The 25,054-nt window shown below is 42.7% G+C and overlaps 5 protein-coding genes across 10 annotated transcripts; 4 read left to right on the forward strand and 1 right to left on the reverse strand.

Annotated features, from left to right (window-relative positions):
• The first annotated feature begins 234 nt into the window (after positions 1–234).
• LOC4330985 (protein TPLATE) lies at positions 235–6,126 on the forward strand. The gene is made up of 7 exons (XM_015770017.3): positions 235–1,433; positions 2,030–2,626; positions 3,183–3,544; positions 3,704–4,004; positions 4,470–4,592; positions 4,856–5,311; positions 5,423–6,126. Exons 1-7 carry the CDS (start codon positions 309–311, stop codon positions 5,921–5,923), a joined length of 3,465 nt encoding a protein of 1,154 aa, XP_015625503.1. The 5' UTR covers positions 235–308; the 3' UTR covers positions 5,924–6,126.
• A 140-nt stretch (positions 6,127–6,266) lies between these two features.
• Positions 6,267–9,415, forward strand: LOC4330986 (putative pentatricopeptide repeat-containing protein At4g17915). 4 transcript variants are annotated; one of them, XM_066307310.1, is made up of 4 exons: positions 6,267–8,209; positions 8,324–8,407; positions 8,618–8,721; positions 9,037–9,415. In XM_066307310.1, the coding sequence occupies exon 1, from the start codon at positions 6,457–6,459 to the stop codon at positions 7,876–7,878; it is 1,422 nt and encodes a 473-aa protein (XP_066163407.1). In that variant the 5' UTR covers positions 6,267–6,456; the 3' UTR covers positions 7,879–8,209; positions 8,324–8,407; positions 8,618–8,721; positions 9,037–9,415. The 4 variants fall into 4 exon arrangements, with proteins under 4 accessions (XP_066163407.1, XP_066163406.1, XP_066163405.1 ...); XM_066307309.1 differs by having other exon boundaries at positions 8,324–8,750; XM_066307308.1 differs by having other exon boundaries at positions 8,324–8,721.
• Positions 9,416–9,832: 417 nt separating this feature from the next.
• On the forward strand, positions 9,833–19,228 carry LOC4330987 (nudix hydrolase 3). Its single transcript, XM_026022950.2, has 21 exons — positions 9,833–10,017; positions 10,135–10,314; positions 10,767–10,844; positions 11,155–11,251; positions 11,527–11,660; positions 12,265–12,346; positions 12,952–13,038; positions 13,196–13,302; positions 13,995–14,166; positions 14,339–14,580; positions 14,803–14,884; positions 15,275–15,340; positions 16,256–16,333; positions 16,404–16,499; positions 17,112–17,218; positions 17,352–17,520; positions 17,888–17,971; positions 18,267–18,361; positions 18,496–18,586; positions 18,663–18,809; positions 18,935–19,228. Exons 1-21 carry the CDS (start codon positions 9,944–9,946, stop codon positions 18,995–18,997), a joined length of 2,331 nt encoding a protein of 776 aa, XP_025878735.1. The 5' UTR covers positions 9,833–9,943; the 3' UTR covers positions 18,998–19,228.
• A 506-nt stretch (positions 19,229–19,734) lies between these two features.
• On the forward strand, positions 19,735–21,506 carry LOC4330988 (uncharacterized). Its single transcript, XM_015769311.3, has one exon. It carries the CDS (start codon positions 20,608–20,610, stop codon positions 21,310–21,312), a length of 705 nt encoding a protein of 234 aa, XP_015624797.1. The 5' UTR covers positions 19,735–20,607; the 3' UTR covers positions 21,313–21,506.
• A 433-nt stretch (positions 21,507–21,939) lies between these two features.
• LOC4330989 (F-box/FBD/LRR-repeat protein At3g52680) lies at positions 21,940–24,668 on the reverse strand. 3 transcript variants are annotated; one of them, XM_015768391.3, is made up of 6 exons: positions 24,431–24,668; positions 24,157–24,266; positions 23,943–24,083; positions 22,904–23,782; positions 22,680–22,832; positions 21,940–22,522 (listed from the first exon to the last, which is right to left on the reverse strand). In XM_015768391.3, exons 3-6 carry the CDS (start codon positions 23,949–23,951, stop codon positions 22,130–22,132), a joined length of 1,434 nt encoding a protein of 477 aa, XP_015623877.1. In that variant the 5' UTR covers positions 23,952–24,083; positions 24,157–24,266; positions 24,431–24,668; the 3' UTR covers positions 21,940–22,129. The 3 variants fall into 3 exon arrangements, with proteins under 3 accessions (XP_015623877.1, XP_015623879.1, XP_015623876.1); XM_015768393.3 differs by lacking the exon at positions 24,157–24,266; XM_015768390.3 differs by lacking the exon at positions 24,431–24,668 and having other exon boundaries at positions 24,157–24,295.
• Between the last annotated feature and the right edge of the window lie 386 nt (positions 24,669–25,054).

The following is a 25,054-nucleotide window of genomic DNA, read 5'->3' on the forward strand; positions in this document are numbered from 1 at the left end:
TGCCCAGTGTCACTTGTGGTTTTCATTTTACCAGAGGAGCAACCTCCACCGTCTGATCTTGCAACTTCCGTCCAGCCACGCTGCATAGACGGTCCAGATCGAACCCGAAACCATCATCCCAGTTGCTGGCCCACCCTCCAGTCTCTCACGGAAAGGATCCGACCCGTTACCACCACCCGCAGCACTATCCAAATGCTTACAACAAAATCCGACCCTCGAACTCTCCCACACTCCATTCTCTGAGATCTGCGACCTCCCCATCTCCCCCAACTCCGGCGATCGCCGGAGTTCCCCGCGACGGCGGCGCGATGGACCTCCTCATCGCGCAGATCAACACCGACCTCCGCTCGTCGGACGCGCTGCGGCAGTCGTCCGCGCTCCTGCAGGCGCTGCAGCAGTGCGCCGCCGGCCGCGACGTCTCCGCGCTCGCCCGCACCGTCGCCACCGAGATCCTGTCGGCGCCCTCCTCCGCCGTGTGCAAGCGCCTCGCGCTCGACCTCCTGCGCGCGCTGCCGCTGCCCCCCGACCTCCTCGACCCGCTCCTCCTCTCCTCCCTCCGCTCCGACCTCTCCTTCCCCGACCCCGACGTCGCCGCCTCCTCCATTGCCTCGTTCCCCTCGCTCCCTTCCCACCTTCTCCCCTCCCTCCTCTCCTCCGCCCACGCCGACATCGCCGCCGCTCTCTCGTCGTCCGCCGAGTCACTCCGTCTCGCCGCCGTCACCTCGTTATCCTCTCTCCTCCCGCGTGATGACCTCGCGCTCATGTGCTCCACTAATCCCTCGCTCATGGGGCACGCTACCACTTGGTGGGGGCGGCTGGCGGAGCTTGCATTGGACCCTGCGGATGCTGTGGCTGCCACAGCGTTTGAGGCGCTTGCTCGGCTCTTCCAGGAGCTGGATGCCCGGCGGATGAGCCGGCTTGCCGGGGACAAGCTTGTTGATGGAGAGGGCGCGCTTGCCGTGCGTGCTCAGTGGGCAGCTGAAGCCATCAATTTCATTTGGTCCCGGCGAAACATGCTCATTGCACGCTCCATGGTTATGCCAGTAGAGCGCTTCCGGGTCACCGTGTACCCTATTGTGCACGCAGCGAAAATGGTTGCTTCTGGCATGGTGAACACATTGCGGCAGATTGCCAAGCCAGGGGACACTACAATAGATGACAGTGTGGAGTCGAGCGCGGAGAAGCTGGTTGGGGTGTCGGATATCATCTCGCACTTGCTGCCTTTCCTCAGCTCACTGGATCCACCATTGGTTTTCGAGGTGGGGATAAATATGTTGGCACTTGCAGATGTGCCTGGAGGCAAGCCGGAGTGGGCTTCAGCTGCCACTACTGCAATTTTGACACTTTGGGACCGGCAAGAGTTCTCATCGATGAGGGAAACCATTGTCAGAGCCGTCGTGACTAATCTCCATTTACTCGATCTTGGAATGCAGGTCTGAATCAATCTCCTCATAGCAACTTACTTTAGCCTAGTCAATCTGATGATTACTTTTAGTTATTTCTATAATATACTAAGTAAAAATTTAGATCAACCTTCAATACCAACTGTATGACTATAAGGATCATGGAAGTGGGTATATGGGTTCTTAGTGTTCACTGGCAGCTGTAGAGGGCAATTTTCGGTCAATTTGAATATTTACAATCATCAACTGTAGATGATCTTGTTCAAATATAGCTTCCTTTCAATCATTCAATGACATCAAGGTTTCGTTTGAATTTATGTCTTTAAACTCATTCCAATATAACATGTAATTTTAACCAGCTAGTGTTTATTATGAGTGCACCATGAAACCAAACAGGTTTGGGATGCTATCCACACCATCTAAACTATTTCATTAGAGTTGCCAGCAGTGAACCAAATGGCACCTTAGTTGGTTCGGAATTCCATCTCCTGATTGCTGCCATTCAACTCAACAATTATTTGATTTCTCACGATATTAGTTGCCACTATATTCCCTAGCATTAACCGGCGATCTGTGTTACATGCATATAATAACATGGATTTACAAAAGTATGTTTTGTGATGCAGGTGTCTCTGTTCAAAAGGCTGCTTCAAATGGTGAGGAATTTGAGAGCAGAATCAGATCGTATGCATGCATTGGCATGTATTTGTCGGACTGCTCTTTGTGTTGATCTTTTTGCAAAAGAGAGTGTTAGAAGAGGTCAGAAGCCTGTTCCAGGAACAGATGTGATCTCACTATTTGAGGATGCAAATGTGAAGGGTGATCTAAACAGCATAACGAGCAAGAGCTTGTTCAGAGAGGAGCTAGTCGCTTCCCTAGTCGAAAGTTGTTTCCAGCTATCACTCCCCCTACCTGAGCAGAAGAATTCTGGCACAGAGAGCAGAGTTATAGGAGCATTAGCTTATGGAACTGGATATGGTGCATTGAATTGGACAGAACCTGCTTTGGATGTGGTGGAAGTTTGCAGGCCTTGTGTTCTTTGGGACTGTGGTGGGCGTACCTATGCAATTGATTGCTATCTGAAGTTGCTTGTACGGCTTTGCCATATATATGATACTAGAGGTGGTGTAAAGACAATCAAAGCTGGTGCATCTCAAGATCAGATTCTAAATGAGACAAGGCTTAGAAATTTGCAGCTACAGCTTATCAAGGATCTTCGTGAGGTTATGCTCTTAGTTAATCTTAACTTTTAAAATCTAAACACGATGGCATGTTTGTTTTACATGAACCCACATAGTTCTTTATATTTGTTGAATGTTGATGCTTCGTTCATCCACCAAATAAATAAAACAGTGGTTTATCTATTTTATACTATCTTTATGGCAACCCATTAGTTTTTCTCTGTTGCACTGAACTCCTATATAATATTACAGTACATGATTTTGTTTCTTGGCATGCATCATTGTTATGCTTGTCCTTGTCTTTTCCGGCCTCATGGATCTGACTATTGCAAAAACTTGTGCTCTAAAGTACATTTCCCATAAACTTCTCTCGTTCAATAACTAAAAAGCATACACTTTGACAAGGCTTTACTTTAGTTTAGATTATATTATGGCTGTCTTTGCTGGGCTTTCCTTTTGCTCTTCTTCCCCCTTTCTTTTTTCAAATATTTATAAACTAGAACTGCATCATCTGTAAAAGATTCTTTTCCTAGTTGGTAATAATCATAAAGTGCCGATGTTGACATGACTTCTACTCTATATTCTACTTTTATTGCAGGTTCATACACCAAGAATTTCAGGACGATTGATATGGGCAATTTCTGAACATTTTGATCTTGAAGGTCTGGATCCTCTTTTAGCTGATGACCCAGAGGATCCATTGAATATCATCATATCTAACATGCATAAGATTCTATTCAAGATCGATTCATCTACAACTACCTCAAGTAGGATACAAGATGTGCAGTCTGTCCTCATATGCGCTCAACGTTTGGGATCGAGAAATGCAAGAGCAGGCCAGCTCCTCACTAAAGAATTGGAGGAGTTCAGGGCAAGTACTTCAGCTGATTCTGTCACCAAGCATCAGTCGCGTTATGTCTTGCAAATAATAAAATATCTAACGAACCATCCTGATAACAGGTGAGTGTATTCTGAAACTCGAGTAACTAATTCTTTCACAAAGGGTCACCATTTATTTAGATATATACTGTCATAAATGTTGTACAACAGAGAAAAAAATCTCTACTGGAACATGCATTAGGAAATTATGAAATGTCTAACTTTCCAATATTTATTCAGGTGGGTTGGTGTAGGTGATGCTACAGGGGATTATCCATTTAGCCACCACAAACTTACTGTTCAGTTTTTAGAGGCATCTGCAGCACAAGATAGGAAATTGGAAGGATTAGTTCACAAGGCCATCGAAGAGCTTTGGAGGCCAAATCCCACTCAGTTGACTCTCCTACAAATGAAGGGGATTGGTGCTTTGCACAAAGAGCTTCCAAAAACACTTTCTTTGACTGGCAGCAGTGATCCATGCTATATTGAGGCATATCATCTGGCAGATCCAACTGATGGGAGAATCACCTTACATCTAAAGGTATGGCCTGATCGATGCATCTTTCCCTTGTTTGCTTAACAGTATATTCATTTTATTGTACTTTTCTGTTTTGGTCTCTGTTAAATGCTGTTTAGGGACAATTTAGCTCTTAACGTGGAGATAGTTATCTTGGGGGGCTGGGGTAAAATTGCCAGCAGTTTTTTGCCAACACTGTAAATACTATATTATTAAAAAATAGGAACCAATATTCTTATGCAACCTATTGGCCACAGTTTTCTCATTTTAAGGCCATATTATGTGTGGCCTTATCATGATGGATCTTCAGTGTTAGCTCCAGCACTGTGCAATTGTATTTTTGTATTTGTTACCTGGTAGCAGGTAGGTTGATTTTAGAAGTTAAAACAACCATGTGTGGTTCCACATATATTTCTTTTCTCTGAACTATAGAATTTTTTGACCTGGAATTGTATTATCATGTTGTTTGACTAGTTTATGTTGTTGCAGATTTTAAATTTGACTGAGCTGGAACTCCACAGGGTTGATATCAGAGTTGGTCTCTCTGGAGCACTGTATTATATGGATGGATTCTCCCGCACAGTTCGGCACCTACGTAATCTTGTTTCCCAGGTGCTTATACTAATCTAAATGTGCCTATTTTGCTGATGTTCTTAGTATAAACTATACAATTACCCATCAATAATTTAAAACTAGTGTAGTGCCCCTTGTGTTGCTAGGGATCTGAAATATATAACATCACCATAAATTCTGAACTTAAACAAATTAAAATAATTATCCTCGAGTATAAAATTTCACACGCATAATTCACATATTAGATCAACCAACTCTTATTTTAATCCACCTTATGTGGAAAATGCCTTTCCATTCTGCAGGATCCAGTCCAAAGTAGTGTAACTGTTGGAGTTTCGCACTTTGAGAGATGCTCCCTCTGGGTTCAAGTCTTGTATTACCCATTTTATGGAAGTGGAGGGTCTGCAGACTATGAAGGAGATTATGCAGAGGAGGACTCACAAACAGTTAGGCAGAAACGCTCACTTAGGCCGGAGCTTGGTGAGCCAGTTGTTTTGCGGTGCCAGCCCTACAAGATCCCCCTTGCTGAACTTCTCTTGCCATATGAGTGCTCCCCAGTTGAGTATTTCCGGCTATGGCCAAGCTTGCCAGCCATGGTGGAGTGCACTGGCACATACACATATGAAGGTAGTGGTTTCAAGGCCACTGCTGCTCAGCAGTACGACAGCTCTCCTTTCCTCAGTGGGTTGAAGTCGATTTCTTCTAAGCCCTTCCATCAAGTCTGCTCTCATTTCATCCGAACAGTAGCCGGGTTCCAGGTAAGCATTTTGAATAATCTGTGTCACTTGAGTCATGTTACCATCCTCTTTATTCTTTCATATACATAACTATCAAAATTCTTGGGTTATAACTCATTTGATCTCCTACAGTTATGTTATGCCGCGAAGACATGGTTTGGTGGGTTTGTGGGCATGATGATCTTTGGCGCAAGCGAGGTCAGCCGGAATGTTGATCTTGGCGATGACACGGCCACAATGATCTGCAAATTCGTCGTGCGTGCCTCCGATGAATCCATCACAAGAGAGATCCAATCAGACCTCCAGGGCTGGCTGGATGACATCACCGACGGCGCCGTGGAATACATGCCGGAGGAAGAGGTGAAGAGCGCGGCGGCTGAGCGGCTGAAGGTTTCCATGGAGAGAATAGCCCTGCTCAAGGCGGCCAAGCCGAAGGTGCCACCGGCGAAAACCAAGGAAGAAGAGGAAGAGGAGAAGAAGGAGCAAGAGGACCTGGACGAGTTTGGGAACCCCAAGGGCCCCTCGACGCTTTCCAAGCTGACGGCGGAGGAGGCCGAGCACCGTGCGCTCCAGGCCGCCGTGCTGCAGGAGTGGCACCAGCTGTGCAAGGAGAAAGCCTTGAAAGCACAGTGAGGCTTTTGGTTTTATGTTGTGATTTTGAGTGCCATTTTTGTTCTTTTAACCCCCATTTTGTGTATGTATTAGCCCTGCTGATTAATTTCACTCCATGTACTACTGCCGATTTGTTCATTGTATTCATTGTTCACAGATAACATTTGTAACATAGATCCAAGCTTTGGTGTGAAAATACATTTTTTTCCCCGGTGACCACACTATATTCCTGGTCCATTTTTCGACGAAAATCTACAAAGAAGGTGTGCATAACATAATTCCTAATGTTTGACTGACAGGTGGGGTCTGGTGAATTCTACCTGTCTATTCCAATGACATGTGGGGTCTCTTGCAATGGCCCCACAAGCCAGTCTCTCTCTTCGCGGTCTGCGTGTTCCCACCCCTCCACCCTCGAGTCCCCCGACCAGGCGATCACCCCGTGGGCGGCGGCGCCGCCGTCCTCAGGCCGCCGGCCGCCGCGTGCGGTCGAGCTGCCTTGCCATGGCAAGGCCGCAGCCTTGCTGATAGCGAACGGAGGAAAACGACCAGGCTGTATGCCCGCATGGTGTTCGAAGGGGTCGGGAGCGATGGCTCGGGGTCGGGGGCGGTGGCTGCTGCCGACGCGGCTGCTGAACGTCTGCCTCGCCGCGCTCTGCCGCGGGGGGAGCCTCGCCGCCGCGGAATCCGTCCTCGTCGACGCCATCCGCCTCGGCCTGCCACCCGACGTCGTCACCTACAACACCCTCCTCGCCGCCCACTGCCGCGCCGCGGGCCTCGAGGCTGGCCTCGTCGTCATGGGACGGATGCGGGAGGCCGGGGTGGAGCCCGACGCCGTCACCTACAACTCCCTCATCGCGGGGGCCGCGCGCCGCGGGCTCCCGATACACGCCCTCGACCTGTTCGACGAAATGCTCCGTTCGGGGATCGCCCCCGACTCCTGGAGTTACAACCCCCTCATGCACTGCCTGTTCCGGTCCGGCCACCCGGAGGATGCCTACCGGGTGTTTGCTGATATGGCTGAGAAAGGCATTGCGCCGTGCGACACCACCTACAACACTCTCCTCGACGGGATGTTCAGGGCCGGTTATGCGATGAACGCATACAGGATGTTCAGGTACCTGCAGAGGGCGGGGCTCCCCGTGAGCATTGTGACTTACAACACCATGATTAACGGGCTGTGCAGTTCAGGCAAGGTGGGCTATGCCCGGATGGTCCTTAGGGAGCTTGGGAGGACTGATCATGCCCCAAATATTATCACTTACACGGCAGTTATGAAATGCTGCTTTAAGTATGGTAGGTTTGAGCAGGGGTTGGACACCTTCTTGTCATTGCTGGACAGAGGGTACATTTCGGATGTCTACCCTTACTGCACAGTGATCAGTGCTTTGGTTAAGAAGGGCCGGTTGGGAGAAGCTAATAATTATTGTGACCTCATGCTACAAAATGGATCTAGGCTTGACAGTGTGTGCTACAACACGCTGATTCACATGCGATGCCAAGAAGGGAAGCTGGATGACGCATTTGAGCTTGTGAGCATGATGGAAGATGGCGGCCTGGAGAGTGATGAGTACACATTCGCAATTTTGGTCAACGGGCTGTGCAAGATGGGACATATCGAGGCTGCAGAAAAGCAGCTATTTTACATGGAGATCAAGGGCATGCAATCTAATGTTGTGGCATACAATTGCTTGGTTGATGCGCTCTGCAAATTTCAAGAGGTGGATGCAGCTATCAGATTACTGCAGTGTATGAAACTAAAGGATGATTTTACTTACACATCACTAGTCCATGGTCTATGTAGGGTGGGTAGATACCATATGGCATCAAAATTCTTGCGAATCTGCTTGCATGAAGGTAATAATGTTCTTGCATCTGCAAAGCGTGCTGTCATTGCTGGGCTTCGTAGCTCAGGGTTTAAAAATGATTTGAGGAAAGTCCGGGTAGCATTAAATATGGCTAAGCTGTTACGACCATAATCCAAGGAAAATGGCCTGAAAGATCAATTCGCAAGAGAAATGACTGGATAATCCTGCATGGAGTTTAAGGATGAATATCTTGTCGGTGGCTCAGTGCATCATTCTATAGAAGTAAAATGGGTATACTCTTTTTCTGGAGAAACTGTAGGATGGTGATCTTGCAATATGCAATCAGCCTTTTCACTGTCAGTCTGTCAAACCCAAGCGGAACAAAATTAAACATCATGGGAAGCTGCAGACATCACCACTAGTTGGCGAACGGTATCGGCTCAGTATGTGCACAAAGCCACCACTAACTGGTGTATGCCTTGCCTTGGATTTTGTTGGGAAGGTAATTGTGGATTTATATTTTATATTCAAGTCTTCTGCTTAAATTAGTTATTACCTTATCGTTGTGTCACAGTAAATCATGCTAAGTTTACCCTCTTTTGGGTGGTTGTTGCAGATTGATTGGGTTTAGTTATCTGTTGCTCCAGACCAGACGATACAGAGCAAGCAATTAAAAAGAAGTACAAAAAGCTGCAGATTGGTACAGAAAAACCCATTTGTACATCATTTTTTTGTCTGTTCTTTAATTCTTATGAAGCAGTGGAAAAAAAAATCTCTTTGGGTGATACCATATGTCACAGTTTTAACATATTGAGCAAGTTTTATATTCCAATGAAAAACATAGCAAGAGGACAGATATGTTTGTGGTATGCGGCAGTGCTACCTATCCTTGAAATTTTCCATTGGACAGCCATTTGTTGGAGCTCTGCATGTCAGTGGCTGCTGAGTTCGAGCCGTCAATTGAAACAAGTCGGCAACCTCTTCGTGATGGAGCATCGTAGATTGGTTTGCAAGGTGACATGAATTTTTTGAACTCAATTGAGGTCAGGTTTGCTTTGGGTTGAAGAATTGGGGTGATTTGGGTAGATCAGGAGATGTTTGGTTGATTGGATTGGTTCTGGGACGTATAGTTTGCTAACATAGGTGGGTCTGGAAACAGTCTAGTTTTTTAGGCATTAGCAGGTCTAGTCCAAATATGAAGTTATTGTGACATTCTACCAATTCTTTTCCCTACCTTTGAAGGACATCTTGAGTGGGATAACTTTAATTTACAGAACATGGTAAATTTAGGTTCAAGATGGATTTACAAAAGTATTTTCTGTGACCCAGGGAGTCTTCATACGACTGCTTCGAGTGGCAAGAAACTTGAGAGCAGAACAAGATCAAATCCATGCATTGGCATGTACTCCATTTGTAGGAATGCTTTTTTTTTTGCCGATTCATACTTTGGAAGCCCATTCGAGGAACAGGTGTGATATCACCTTTGAGGATGCAGGTGTGATGATACAAGCTGAAAACCACTACTGACGAGCGGCCGAAGATTTACATGGAGAACGTAGCTCAAGGCAGCAAAACTGAAGGAACCTTTGATAGCGACAAGAGGAGAATAATGAGCGGAGAGAGTCCAATTTCATGTGTAATTCTTTCGACATGAATTTTGCAAAAGGAGTCCAATTTGGCTTTGATTTGGGAGAAACGAATTCGTACATTCGGAACTACGCGAACATGCATGTCAGATGAAGGCGGGGCCGTCCTTTCTGTTAACAGACAGTAAATTTCAAGATGTCAAATATACGAGTTTCAACACAAATCCTACAGAGTTTCTGCTACAGGAAAGTGATTTTCACCGTTGTACAGAGTTTCTGCTACGGCATTGGTATATTCTATCCTTTTTTAAAAAAAATTAATTAAAAATTGATACTAGCAACCTACTCCAGTCCTGATCCGAGTTTGTGTCTAATCCAGTAGTATTGTTATATTTTGGATCGAAAAAGAGTAGATTTTCTGAATATAGCTTATTTTCAGCTGGTATCTTATCCATACAGACCACCAAATTATCAAAATCTTCGGAATCTGAAAAAACCCCAACCCAAACAAAGCATCTCGTGTCCCTATCTTTCGGGTCATTTGAAACTGGAGCGAATAACCTCTCGACTCCAATTTCCACACAACCCACCAAAAAGTCTCCGCCACTTCACCCCGATCGCCGCCGCCGCCGCCGCCGCTCGATTCCCCGATGGCCGCGGAGCCGGAGGAGCGCCTCGACGTCCTCACCGCCGGCGGCGAGAAGACAGGCGCCTCCAAGGCCAGGCACGCCGCAGCTACCCCCTACCCAGCTTACTCCCGCCGCCGCTTCGGTTGGATTCCATTCGATCGGATCGCGTGACTCCGCCGCCGCGGTTTGCTCGGTTTTTTTTTTCATTGCAGGTCGGAGGTGCACAGGGACGGCGACTACCACCGGGCGGTGCACGTGTGGATCTACAGCGAGAGCACCGGGGAGCTGCTGCTGCAGCGCCGCGCGGACTGCAAGGACACGTGGCCCGGCCAGTGGGACATCTCCAGCGCCGGCCACATCTCCGCCGGCGACTCCTCTCTCTCCTCCGCGCAGTGAGCTCGCTACCCCTTGCTCCCTTGATAGAATTTCGGAATGCGATTATCTGAATTCTGCTTGGGGAATCGTAGTGGCGATTTTGCCTAGCAGCGTGGAGAAGCACTTGTCACTCTGCTTTAAGTTTACTATGCACATGGGCATGACACTCATTGCTTATATCTGCGGGAGTTGTAGTCTCTGAGATATTGCGGTTCATCTGATCGATGCAACTGCTGAAACTTGATTGAATTAACTTACGTGATGAATGGGTTGCACACGTGCTATTATCACATAGTGTTTGAGACGCTGTTCATATTTTATTTTAGTTTATTCCACAGGTTCACTGACTTGCTTGCATTTGTTGGGTTGGCTATTACTCTATTGCGTGATTCTTTGCTAGGCTAGGTAAAAAGGGTAATATTAAAATGATGCATTCTAATTGGTAATAGCATTTGACATGGATCATCAGGCGGGAGCTCGATGAAGAACTAGGCATCAAACTTCCATCTGATGCTTTCGAGCTGTTATTTGTTTTTCTTCAGGAATGGTTAGTACCTCTATCTCTTAGTCCATCATCTTATTGTGAGTTTGCAAACTACGATAGAAAACGATTACTTTTATCTTTTTTGACCGGGTATTAAATACTATTCTATCCCTCATCAGTTTAAGATTGTATAGCAGCATATTCTGATCATAACTGCAGCGGATCTTTTACAATTTCAAACAGTACTTACTGAGAGGCTTGCTAAGTGCTAATATTTCATATTTCATCACTTTATGTTCACATGAAATTTCACACTATCAGTATCTGCATAAAGGGACGTTATATAATGTTATCCTCTGATTCTTTGCTGCAGTGTTATCAACAATGGCACATACACCAACAATGAGTACAATGATGTTTATCTTGTGACTACTTTAACTCCAATTCCACTTGAGGCATTCACTCTCCAAGTGAGGATACAATGATTAGTAATACTTTGCATTATGTTTTTTTCACTTGCTCTTGCATATTCATGGTTGTCAACATCAACAAGTGTGTATTACAAGAAAAATCTGTACTTATGTTCCTGGCACCAAAGGAAATATATCTGAGCAAGTAAATTTATCAACATGACAAAAGGAACACTATCAGAATTGTCCAGTATATAAATATTTATGATGTAATTTCTTTGTTTTACTAGTTGTATGGTTTGTTTCATAATCAACTGTAGAAGTTTTAATTATAGGAAAGTGAAGTATCTGCGGTTAGGTATATGCATCTTGACGAGTACAAGAGCTGCCTTGCAAAAGAAAGCGGAGAATATGTGCCTTACGATGTGAATGGGACATATGGCCAACTATTTAGTATTATTGAAGAAAGGTAAGCATCCAAATTATTTGTCCAGTCATGTTTTTGTCAATTTGTGGCCTCGATTGTCGAAGGGATAATTATATTCACTTTGGAAGAACTGAAATGACTTTTTTCTGTGATCGATATGAAATTTACTACTACCAACAGTCTGTGGTAACAAAGGTGCTGGTGACAATTAAACCATGTCCAAGCTCTCATTTGACCTCCAGGTTTAGGTTTAAACATTGGGAAGCTGGAGTGAGTATTTGTCTCTAGGTTGACACAGTAGGTTCTTAGGAGTTAGGATTTATTGTATAGTTTTTTTTTTAACTCATCAGAGTTTTAAGTTGAAAAAAAGGATGTGGTGTCATTGAGCAAGTCATTCGATGGGTAAGTCTCTAAACAAAAACTTAGCATTTGGTGAATCAGGGACTTTTACTGTATGTTTTGAGCAGCATCTGCTCCTGTTAACAACCCACCAGAATTAGAACTTTCAAATAACTGTTTCTTTGTCTTCATCTCTTGCCAGTTACCACTTTGAAGCAATTCAACATATCATTCCCTTGGCAATCCCTGTTGCACCACGTTTTTTGTCAAAATTATCTTGCTTCAACCTTTCATGCCATGTTTATAGGTACAAAGACAATATCGAATCCCGCAGTTTAACCTTGCAAAAGCAAATCAACCGTTATGCTCCCATCCATTTGGAACCAGAGGTAAGCTGTCTATATTTTTTGTCAGTCACCCTGTAGCTCTGGTTATTTATTTTCCATTTCATATTTGATTATTTATGTAACTATTCTTGCCTATTTGGCAGCCACCAATATTCAATACCAACAAAATTATATGTATGGGAAAAGGGAAACATTCACTTCATTTATGCACATAGCTACTAGGTATGCCATATGCAATATGCATTGGATGTATAGCACATGAAAGCTAGGTGCGCATTGCACAAAAAAAAAAGAGTACTGTTTGTATCATTATGGTGGTCTGATAGTTGGAAGGAATGATATATTGTGTCAAATTGTCTACTATTGGGTAGCACCTACCAGTTTCCTCACCTTTTCTTGGATTAATCCATTCAAGATTATTATTTCTTAGAATATTGTATGATACATATACTATCTATAATCTGTTCATCATAAAATTCTGTGTCATAAAAGAAAGCAACAGTTTGATTTCACACACTAGGATCATAATATTTAGTTTGAACATTAGGACGGAAACAGGAAATTTGATTCATCATTCCTATAATATAGTACTCACATGCTTTTTTTTGTCCCTGGCACGCTTGACATTTCAATCTTTGGCTTTGCAGTTGACTAGTCTATCAGAAGGAGACAGGGAAGCCTTGGGATATATTCTTAAAGCATCAATAGTTATTGATGACATCTTTTATGAGCAGGTACATCTTTCAACTTTCTTCATTTTTTTTTGAAACACATATTTTTTATTCTTATTCGTTGGATATGTCGTTTACAATTAGTTAGCAAAGATTATCTTCAGTGATAATTATTATTTTTACTGCATTGCAACTTCTTACTACCCTGGTTCTCGATTAGGTTTGGAATAGCAACTGCACGCTGAGAGACTGGCTGAAAGCACGTGCTAACTACTCTTCTTTTGATAAGTTGAAGTGGTTGTATTATTCCATTAATAAGAGTCCATGGTAATTTATTTTCTATTGAAGTTTCTTCACGCATGTTGACTACTTTAGGTTTATTTGTACATTGGATATTTTGTTGGTTGCATGGTGACTTGCCTATGAGTTAAGATCATGATCTTCTGAAGTCTGCATTTAGTATTTGTCTTGTGTTGCCACGTTGACGCATATAAGTTTACATGTGTTGTGTGGATGGATATAGTTTGTATCCTAATTTTTGTGTATCTACATCTTTATGAGAAAATTAAATGTTTTGTATTGAAGAATGCATACTTTCTCAGATGTTCTGTGCAGAACTTCAGTACTCCATGCATGAAAATGTTCTTTCATACCACTGTTATCTAACCATTACAGACCAATTGTTTTCATTTATAGATTTTCTTTTTTGCTATTCATTTTTTTCATCCTTAAGTTTATCCCTACAAAACGAAGTATGCTTGTATTTCGGGCTGTATGGAGTAGAGAATTAGTGAGATATGTGCATGCCCTCATGGACTCTAATGAAATATGTACTTGGTGAAAGATATAGCAGGGAGCATATTTATCTATGATTAGGGTGTTTATGAGCACAAATCCATTTTTTATTCCTACTTTGTATGCTTGTTTCGAACTCATATTATCTAATTAGATAATGTATAACTACTATGTATTTTTTAGCATCTTGATAGATGTTATTATTTGATATTTTCCCATAACAGGTCCTGCCTTGATGAAAATAAGGCTTTTCTATCGACTGCAGATTCTGCTGTGAAATTACTCACAGATGCCACCAAATCAGTTTCAGGATGGAAGGGGATTGAGTATCGTGCTGCATTTCCTCGAGATAATCCTCCCGGGGCAAACTTTTATCCTCCTGATATGGACAAAATGGTAAGATTGTGCTTAGTCACTTTTCTGCTTCCCAGTGCTCAAAGTATCCAGTACAAATTTCATATGCAGTAGTACGGTTGCTTACTGAGTACTGTATAAGTACGTTTGATGTGTACTTGGTACCGTAGTGACTGAAGCAGGGCCAATTTGCATATGTTTTGTATGTCTGTAGGAGTTTGAATTATGGAAAAATGGACTGCCTGAAAAGGAGCAAAAATATGCAACTGGATTTTTTACTGTCATAAAACGGCATGATGCCTTGTTGCCTTCAATACTAGCGCAGTCAGATGGATCAAATCAAACCAAGACATCAGATGATCTTTTCGTTGTTCCATACTCTGAGGAGTACAAATCATCCCTTGAGAAAGCTGCTGAGCTTCTTCATAAAGCATCTGAATGTTCTGATTCTCCAAGGTAAGCTAGTACTTCCTCCGTTTCACAATGTAAGTCATCCTAGCATTTCCCACATTCATACTGATGTTAATGAATCTAGATAGATATATATGTCTAGATTCATTAACATCAATATGAATATGGGAAATGCTAGAATGACTTACATTGTGAAACGGAGGGAGTAGTAATATACCAGCTTTTAGTTTCTGAATTTAGAACTTATATGCTTTTATCTTCATGTAGCCTCAAGAATTTGCTCAAAACCAAGGCAAATGCTTTCCTTTCAAATGATTACTATGAATCTGATATAGCTTGGATGGAGCTGGTTAGTGTCCTAACTCTCAGTTTTAGTTCATTATTTTCTCTTTAAATTTACAAATGTACTGGTTTTCTCACTAGCTTGATTCCTTCGTTCTTGGAGAAATTGTTCTTGAATGTTTTAAGGCAATTTGCAATCTTTTTTTTTTGGAAAAAGAGAACAGTAGGTGAGTTCCCTACTGTAGAATGTATTGTCAATAACACAAATAATACAAGGTCAAGAGTTTTATGGTGAATAATGTGTGGTTTATGAGCACTGCAGTATATAGTGTAGAATATTTGTTGGGTGTATATTCATAAAATTGGCTGTATTTGTCAGATTTAACAGCAATGTTTGGCATGTACAAATCAGGATTTGCTCATATAACCTCTGTATTTGGCATTTCTATCTTTATAGGACTCCAACTTGGATGTCACTATTGGCCCATACGAGACATATGAAGATGGTCTTTTTAGTTATAAGGTATTTGTCTCTCTTTCGAGATCTACAAAGAATTTTCTCCTTGGGATCCTTTCCTACCTGTTCTTGTCATCTACCTATTTGCTGGTCAAGTATTTAGCATGGAATTTGCATCAAACACCACATATTATTTTGAAACTTCAGTAAGCTTGCTCGTTATCACATATAATGCAGGTTTGCAACATTGTTGAGTGTGTGCCTATTTCCTGTGTTCAATTGTTATTTGTGTTTATTAACTAAATGCCCGCGTGCTTGCTACTGATAAAAATGAATCATACACATGGAGCAAATTAAATGAACATATGCCCTCTCCTTTTTTTTTTCAATGAAGGCACCCTCAATACTTTTATCACAGGGAGTACTTCTAAAACTAACTTTAATACTACATATACATGTGACGTTGGTCATCTTAGACCCTTTCCGAATTTAAGTTTGTACTTTAGAGACCAAGAAAATGATAGTATATGAAGGGACTTATATGTAATATTGGCTTCAGGAAGTATTTGGTAAAAAATATAGTGGGGTGGCAGATTCACTGCTACAGCCCACCAGCACCATTGACTTCCTTTAATAGGAGTATAGGTCTTTTGATGGTCATGATATTATTTTATTCTAGTAGCTATGATTTTCTCTTCATACCTCAATGCTGGGGCTGCCCATATTATTTGGGTTAAATACTAGGATTTTAATTCAGTTAGGCACCACCTTATCCCCAATGAAGAAAGTATGGCCTATAATAGTATAGGAATAGAGTAGGCGACATTACCATTTAGATTAGGGCATGTGTTTAAACATGTGTACAGGATGTGCACATGCACTTTTATATCTTGAATCAAGTTTATCTACATACTAAGTTTATGCATAGAGTTCAATAAAATATATCATTTGTTTTTACTAGTATTTTCTACTATTTTAAAGGCAACCTTTGAAGCATTTGTTGGTGTACGGGATGACATTGCCACTTCTCAAGTTAAACTCTTCGGTGATCAACTCCGGGTAACTCTAATTTATTTTCTGTAGAAAAGTACCAACTTTTGATTTACATGAAATTTGATCTTAAATTCAGGATTTAGAGAAGCATCTTCCACTGGACAACATTTACAAATCCGACAATGTATCTGCTGCTCCAATTCGCGTTATCAATCTTCTGTACAACTCTGGGGTATGTCCCTTTTGTAACATTTCTTTAATTTTTGGGGTTCATTTAATGCTTTATTTTATTACTGTGAATTTGTGATCTCCCTAGTCATTTGTTAAATTTCTGTTTCGATTTGAACTCATTGGTACTTAAAGTTTTGATATTTGTAGACACAGAAAACTTGCTTGTTTTCCCTTTTTGCTTGGTGGTAGATGGGCATCGTCAAAAAGAAGCTTATGCCCTTAAATCCCTGAGAAGCAAGTATTCAGCCTTTTCGTAATATCTAATGACAATTGATGACACACCATGATTTCATGACTTTTCGTAATATCTAATGACAATTGATGACACACCATGATTTCATGAGAGGATTGCTTTCTTCCTTTTGTTTTTATGATCAAAGGAGAAGGTTGTTTACTTTGTGCTTTTCTTACTACTGCCCCAGTTGCATGTTGGCCAAAGAATTATTGCTTAGATTACTTCAGCTTGAGTTTGTCACTATAATTGGCTAAACCATTCTTTGAGATCTTGAGACAATTGATAGGCTGAGAGCGCGTGCAGGGCTTGTGTATGTATTGCAGATGATTTGTTGTGCCAACAGCTTCATGATGAACTAAACAGGGACTATTGTTGCAGGATGTGAAAGGCCCACAAACTATTGCTTTTAATTTGCCCAATGATGAGCGGATTGTGAATGAACGAGGGACCTCGATGGTTATGCTTAAGAACATTTCAGAAGCTAAGTATGTTCTTTTACCGATTATTGTCTATAAATTTTAAATTGGTGACTCAGGTGATCCACACTATCAGTGGCAAGTGGCAACAAAAGTATGGGAGTTCCTTTTTGGATGATTCTAAATTTTCTTTACTTTTCAGGTTTAAGCATATCTTAAAGCCTATAGCTAATGCTTGCATCAGAGAGGAACAGGAAGATTATGTTGATTTTGAGCCTTATTATACACATATTGTTTGCCATGAATGCTGCCATGGAATTGGTCCTCATTCCATAACCCTTCCAACTGGTAAAAGATCAACAGTTAGAATGGTACGTAACTTTGTATATTCATAGAAATAAACATAAACCAATGCATGAACCTTAGGTGCACTATAAACATGTGCTTTGTTTCCCTCAAAATTTGCCACCACCTTCAACCATTTTTTTACGTAATGTCACTACCAAATTTCTTGTCAGATTATTGACAAATATATAAAAATAACCAAATTTATAAGTATGGATGTTGCTATAGAAAATGCAGCATATTCACTTAGCAATGGAAAATAACTTTGCTAATACTCAGGTACATGTAGGAAAAAAAAGATGTGCTTATTTATCTGTCTTCACACTTTAAATTTGAAATGCTGGTTATTTCTCTGTTATCTGATTTATAGATGACCTCTTCATGAAAAAACAGGAACTTCAAGAATTTCATTCAGCATTGGAGGAGGCCAAAGCTGATATAGTTGGTCTATGGGCACTGAATTTTCTTATTAAAAAGGTCAGTTGCTTTCATCAACTATCAAGCTACCATGGCACTTAGCTTAGTCGAGACCAGGCAGTCAAATCCTGCTATTGCTGTATATGCATAAGCAAATTTTCATTTGGCTATATCCTCGTTTGTGCCGTCATTACTACTTAGGGAAAAACAGAAACAGTTTTTCCAAACTGCATGAACTGCACATTGCATGAGCACCAACTGCATGCAATTTTGCATTGACTGGGTTGTGCAAAACCACTTAACCCGGTTTTGAATAGCCCTACTAATAATAGCACATCTGCTTCTGCTCTACCAGGGTTTACTTCCTAAGAGCCTATCAGAATCCATGTATGTCTCATTCCTGGCTGGATGCTTCCGATCGATCCGCTTTGGACTAGAAGAAGCTCATGGGTGAGGCTTTATTTTCCCTGTTAGCAAACTGAATTATGTTTCTGGAAAAAAAGGGAACGCAAGTACTTCTCAATTCTCATAGAATCTGTACTGTCCTGAGCTCTTTATATAAATCACTGTTACTATGTGTGCAGAAAAGGGCAAGCTTTGCAGTTTAACTGGTTGTATGAGAAAGGGGCTTTTGTCTTGCATTCTGATGGAAAATTCTCAGTTGATTTCACAAAGGTATTTCTCTCTTTTTTTTCCTTAACATTATTATTGTCATGCTGTCAATTCTCATTAGAACTTTGTGCCATGAAAGGTTGAGGACGCTGTCGAGAGTCTCAGTAGAGAGATCCTGACAATACAAGCAAAGGGCGATAAGCCTGCTGCCCAGTCTCTTCTGCAGTCCCATGCAAGCTTGACGCAACCACTGCGTGTGGCGCTGGACAAAATAGAACACATGCAGGTAGCTTTCAAATTTACCGGTTCATACTAAAAGAAAATTGTAAACTATTTTTCATGGCTTCTCTCCGAGTGTTTGATTGGGTTTTATTTTCCTTGTTTATATTAACATGTTCTTGATTATTTTAGGTGCCTGTTGATATCACTCCTATATTCGGCACAGCAAATAAGCTGCTTGCAAACGATCAGTAGGGTGCTCGGTTTAGCAAGCTACGTGCTTCAGTGGAACTCTGCAAGAAAACGTATTTTGTTCGATCCTAAGATACTCCATGACAAGAAAAGCGAAACGGGAAGTTAGGAATAAATGGACAAGTTATCCATAAACAATAATGTTCATGTCTTATTTTTATATTTATTACGTCTTTGATTGCGAGAAGACCCCTTGTAATATTTCAGGATTATCATCAGACTGCTGTTGTTCTATGGTGCATGAGATGACCGGGGAAATCACGTGAAACTACACTGGATAGCAGTAATACACTGATCGTTCTGTCCACAAGCTAAAAGCCCGAGAAATCACATTCAAACTTATTTTGCTTTCTAAAACATTCAAACTTATTTGTTCTCTTTTTGAAAAAAAATTCGGTGAACTTATTTTGCTTTCTAAAACATTCAAACTTTCAACTGAAAATGAGTGCGACGTGGACTTTCTAAAAACATGAAACTTTCGATTCAAATTTTAAACTTCCAATTCAAAATTTCAAAACTTTCAAGTCAAATTTAATACTTTTAACTAAAAATTTCAAAACTTTCAACTTAAATTTCCGAAAATTTCAACTCAGAATTTCGAAAACTTTCTTATCAAATTTGAAAACTTCCAAGTCAAAATTTAAAAGTCTCATATCAAAATTGAAAAATTCTCACATCAAAATTTAAAACTTTTAATATCACAATGAAAACTTCCATATCAAAATTGAAAATTTCAACCCAAATTTCGAAATCTTTCAACTACGAACTTAAAACTTTCAACTATTTTTTAAAAGTCTTCTAATCAATATATTTATGTTTTTTAAAACAATGCTAATTATGGTAACTAATACTAATTACGGTAATTAACGTTGATTACCATAATTAGCGGCGCATTGTGGGCGCACACTAGGAAACTCACGCCGCGGCCTCCATCGACTTCTTCCTTCCTCCTCAAAACCAAACGTCCATGGCGACCACCACCACCACTGATATCACCAACGCCGCCACTCCTCTTCTTCAACCCTCGATCCTCTTTGGACACCCACGTCCACATCGGCGACCGCCGCCCCAACGCCACCACCACCGCGGAAGATGCCCAGATCCAGGTCTCCATCTCCCCGGCTTCCCCGCCGAACCCCTCCCGCCTATTCGTCCGCCGCCTCAACCGGGACACCGTCTCCCTCCTCTACGAGGACGCCCAGATCGTCTCCGCCGCCGATGGCCTCCTCCTCCTCCGCGTAACCATCGTCACCACCACCGCGCCATCGCGGCTGGAGAACGACTACTTCGTCTACAGCTACCAGTGGCCTGGACGCCCCTCGCTCCGCCGTCTCCCCTCGCCGCCGTTCCCCTTCCACGACGACGAGGCTGGGATCCTTCCCCTTCCCGTTCCCGGCGGTGAGCAGCAATTCAAGATCGCCGTGCTATCCGTCCGCCTGAACGGGTTCAACCTCCGATTGTTCGATTCCGCGTCATGGAGCTGGACCAATGTCGGCAAGGTGATCGTAGCTTCGCCGCAGAGACCGTTCCCAATCAAGATCCCCAGGAACGCCGCTCGCCTCAACCAGCACATCACAACAACGGCGATCACGCTTGGAGGTGAAGATGGCACGATGGGCTGGGTCGATCTCTATCGCGGCATCCTGTTCTGCGACGTGCTAAGCGGCGGCGATCATCCCACGCTCGTTGGTGTTCCATTGCCGCTGCCAAGGAGATTGGTCGATCGCGGCGCGGAAGTCGAAGGATGCCCTAAGGCCAATAGGGGTATTGCTGTTCTTGATGGTTGCCTCAGGATGGTCGAATTGGAAGTTCATGGCGAGATACTTCCTACGCGTGACCCTGAAACTGGGCACCTTGATCGTGAGATCAAGAACTGGGAGCTCTACATGTATACCAACAGCAAGATCACCGGTGCTTGGGAGGATTGGCAATTGGTGCACGGAGTTGAAGCTTCTCAAATCAATATCGACCAAGCGATTCATGACAGCTTACTGCAACCGGGATTGCTGCGTGATAAAATGCAGGATGGCAAGGAGAGGAAATTGCACAACCTCCTCACATCTCAACCTGCTCTCAGCCTGGATGGTGAAGGTGTTGTTTACTTGCTGACAAAGGCCAAATTCATGCAACGTCAGGCTTGGGTTCTTGCTGTTGATGTTAAGGGCAACAAAATACTAGGATTAGCTGAGTTTGGCACTGACACATACTTGGGTTTGTCCCTCGCGTATTGTCCTAGTAGGATCTCCAGTTACATGGATGCATGGACTGTCCAGACAATTAGTTATATTTTAGTACTATATAAGTTCCTAGTCCTATGATTTATTTGCATGTATAAGGAGCAATCGATAGGATAATTGGTTCATCGAAAATATGCTGAAAAGAGGATGCTCCATTATCGACAGGATGTAGACTTCAAGTTAATTTTAGTCTATGCATTTAAGAATTCACCGATGTTCAAAAAAGGTGGATCAAATTTATAATTGCTTTATAGTGGCCTACTGTTACAACTACAGATCTACCTAGTACCTACCCATAGAAGTAAATTACCCTAGAAGTAAATGTCTTCTTAGCTGGTCACTGTGGTATATTATAGAGGTGGGCAAAATTCAATTGAGAAGATCGGGGGACCTGAAATAAATTGAGAAGGTATTTCTTTTTTTTCTCAACATTATTATAGTCATGCTGTCAATTCTCACGTGCAATTACACTGGATAGCAGTAACATACACTGATCATTCTGTCCACAAGCTAAAAACCGAAAAATCACAAGCACAGATACGTAATAACACCCCCAACAACCAAGAAACCGGTACTGAATTGAATTTTCCATATACACTTCAGAGTTCAGAGAGCACATGGGATCGTCAAACACAGGACAAACTGTTCACTAACATTGAAATGGAAAAAGAAGCCATCACAATTGTTGTCAAACATTGCACAACCTGGTGAACAACACAACTCATGGATTGCAAAAGGCACGATATATATAACAAAGGTCATTTTTCTCCTGCTAATAAGTACAGAGATATCAAAGGAACGAACTGCCTGAACATATGCAGAACACCATCAGCTCTCTCACAACTTATCTGTCGGGAAAAGAAAGAGGTAGTACAGCACGCCCTTAAACCGAAGAATACTACGGGTACTCAGATATTGGAACATGATCAGCCGTTACTGAGGTCAAGAAGTGAAATTTGGCAAACGAGTTCCCCTCGTTGATCCTCTTCTTCAGTGAACACATCTGCCTCTTCGTCCGTGGGAACTTACACGGCCTTCGGATGTCCTTACACGTGTCACACGACAGCATGTTGTACAGGAACACATCCTCCAGATTCACGGCCACTTCCATGATACGCTTGATAAACGCAACCAAGAAGTCTTCAGATTGGAAGCAGAAGATGGTGAGAACGGACAGGTTGTGGTGCTTGAAATCCTCAGCAGAAGATTCCCACTCTACACTCTTGTTCGAGCTGTACAAAGACGCCCTCATCTCCTCGTCCTTTTCCATGTTACACCAATGATCCCATACCTGCATGAATGCCACGCATATACAAGAAAATGGTGATAAGAAATAAGTTTGTGGTTTTGCTTGCAGCTGTATGAAAACTGAAAAAGCAAGCAAAAGTTTTATATCAGGTGCAGGTGCTTGCAGCTGTGTGAAAATGGAGTGTCAGATAGCAACACACCGTCATGCGTAGCTCCTTCAGGAAAGGCGCTGCTTCGAGAATGAACATTGTCCATGTGAGATCACATCCTTCAGGAACACGAAACAGATTCACAAGCCTTAATTTGTAGAAAACAGATGCCAGTTTTTGTGGTAATTCTGGTTGAACCCAAATCTGGAAGGAAAAAAAAAGTGAGTCGAGTAGAGAGGAGGCTAGCTCAGCAAAAACGATTACCACCAACTTACCTTTTCACTCTTAAAATTCAAACGTAGATCTCTTACAGAGATCTTTCCAAGGATCTTACTTAGCTTGACCAACTTGTGCCTTTTAAGACCAACACCTGCAAGCCGTACCGCCTCGAGTGAGGGCACATAACCAAAAGTCAGGGGATCTTGGAAAGATAGCCAACCCTCAACCATCAATTGTGCTAGTTTCGGCAAGCAGTTGAGCTTGATGCTTTCAAAACGGCAGCTGGCAATATTGAGCACATTGAGCTGTGGATGTTCAAGTTGCAGCACGGTCAAATTTCCTGAATCGCAGTTGAACAAACGCAAATACTGTAAATTCTGACAGGTCTTGAGGACGTTGTGGATGTCCGATTCACCAAATCTTAGATTCCCTATTATGAGGCGTGTGAGACCACCAAATGCAGTTGGGCAAGCATCGAAAAATGACATGAATCGTCTCCCGTAATCGATCAAATCATCATCAGTGCAACGGGTGGGTAGCTTCTCCACTATAATTGTGAATTCGGCCATCTCAACCTTTTGTGTTGTCATGGCATGTCCAACAGTTTGTCCAATTGAGATACAGTCACCTTCATTCAGGTAGAACAGCATGCGCAAGAGGTGGATGGTATATTCATCTGGATTCCTGCGTTCCAAGATGCTCTTCGTTGCTTCAACAACAGCGGCATTGGTCCAGACCAACACATCATCAGATAACATGGATGCACCATTAGGCATGAAGTGAACAAAGTCTATAACCAATTGAGAAAGCATAGAAGGGAGATGCCTCCACCGTCTGGAGAGGACACTGGTTCTTGCAGCATCGCGGACATGGAGCCGGTCAAGGATGTTAAGCAGAATATCATCAGGTAACTTGCTTAGCCTGTCACTGCCTTTCTGCATTTGACCACCAATTACAACCACAATCAATTCAAAATTTAAGCATTATTACTGGTCAAAAGTAAAAGAGTAATAGATGCCATGCAAATGATATCATCCTACTCCTACTGGGCACATAACATAGCAGGCAAAAAAGGGAGGGAAGGAGATGACTTACGCGGTTCATGGTTGCTCCAATGCAATGGCCCTTGGATGCCGCTCTGTTCTGCTTGCCCTCTATGAAATCTTGGTGGTACAAGGCAACCAGCAGTTCACTATCTTATTTTCCTCCAACCATAGAATCCTTCTATGAACGATTCTGTACAATAAGGAATTGTTAGATTGATACCCAAATGTGTTCCAAAAAAAGCTGATAACCAAATAAACTTTACCCTTTTTGGCAATGCCAGTGTAATTCAGTACTGTTTGATTAGCTTCCAATTAAGTCACAGTGTTTTGCCGCATGATTTCCGTGCAGCCTTGCTCACGGCTGCTTCCTCCACTAGATCAAATTCCCAATTGCCCCCCCCCCCCACCCCAAAAAAAAAACAACACATCAATCTGACGGAATTTCTCGATCCAACCGCATACAACGAAGCGTGCACTATCCAATACAGCATGCCAAGTAGAGAGACTAGAGAGAGGGGAGCGACGCAACGTACTCACAGGTTGACGACGAGCAACGCGATGCACCGGTGATACGAGCGGCGGAGGAACGCAGGCGGATGGCCGGCCGACGGGGAGGCGAGGCGGCGGAGGAACGCAGGCGGACGGCTGGCCGACGGGGAGGGCGGCGCCGGCGACGTGAGCGGCGCGGCTCGGAAGCGGCCCGCGCTGCGTCGGCGGCGGGAGACGAGGAAGGCCGCGGCGTTTGCGCCGCGTGACGTACTCTATTGAGTGGGCCGGCCTTAACGGAGCAACGCGAGATAGTTTATATACCCAATTTAAATTCGAATTCATATTTAAATATTTTTTATAGAGTGAAGTGCATGAGCGGGCCCTAAACTTGTGCGGGCGTGTCATCTAGATCTCTAAACTCTCAAAATACATTTTTGAGTCCTCGAACTTGTCTTGAGATGTCATCTAGGTCCAGAGGAGCTCTAACCCGCTCCATGCGCTGATGTGGCATGTCACGATAGCACCTACGTGCCACGTGTCAAGCACATAGAAAAAATAAAAATAAAAGGCATAATTTCTCCTCTCTATCTTAAATTTTTTTTGTCTTTTTTATGTTTACCTAAGAGGAGAAAATATGGTTTTTAATTTTATTTTTTATATATGCTTGACATA

This window comes from Oryza sativa, chromosome 2, assembly GCF_034140825.1.
Source record: "Oryza sativa Japonica Group chromosome 2, ASM3414082v1".
Lineage (NCBI taxonomy): Eukaryota > Viridiplantae > Streptophyta > Magnoliopsida > Poales > Poaceae > Oryza > Oryza sativa.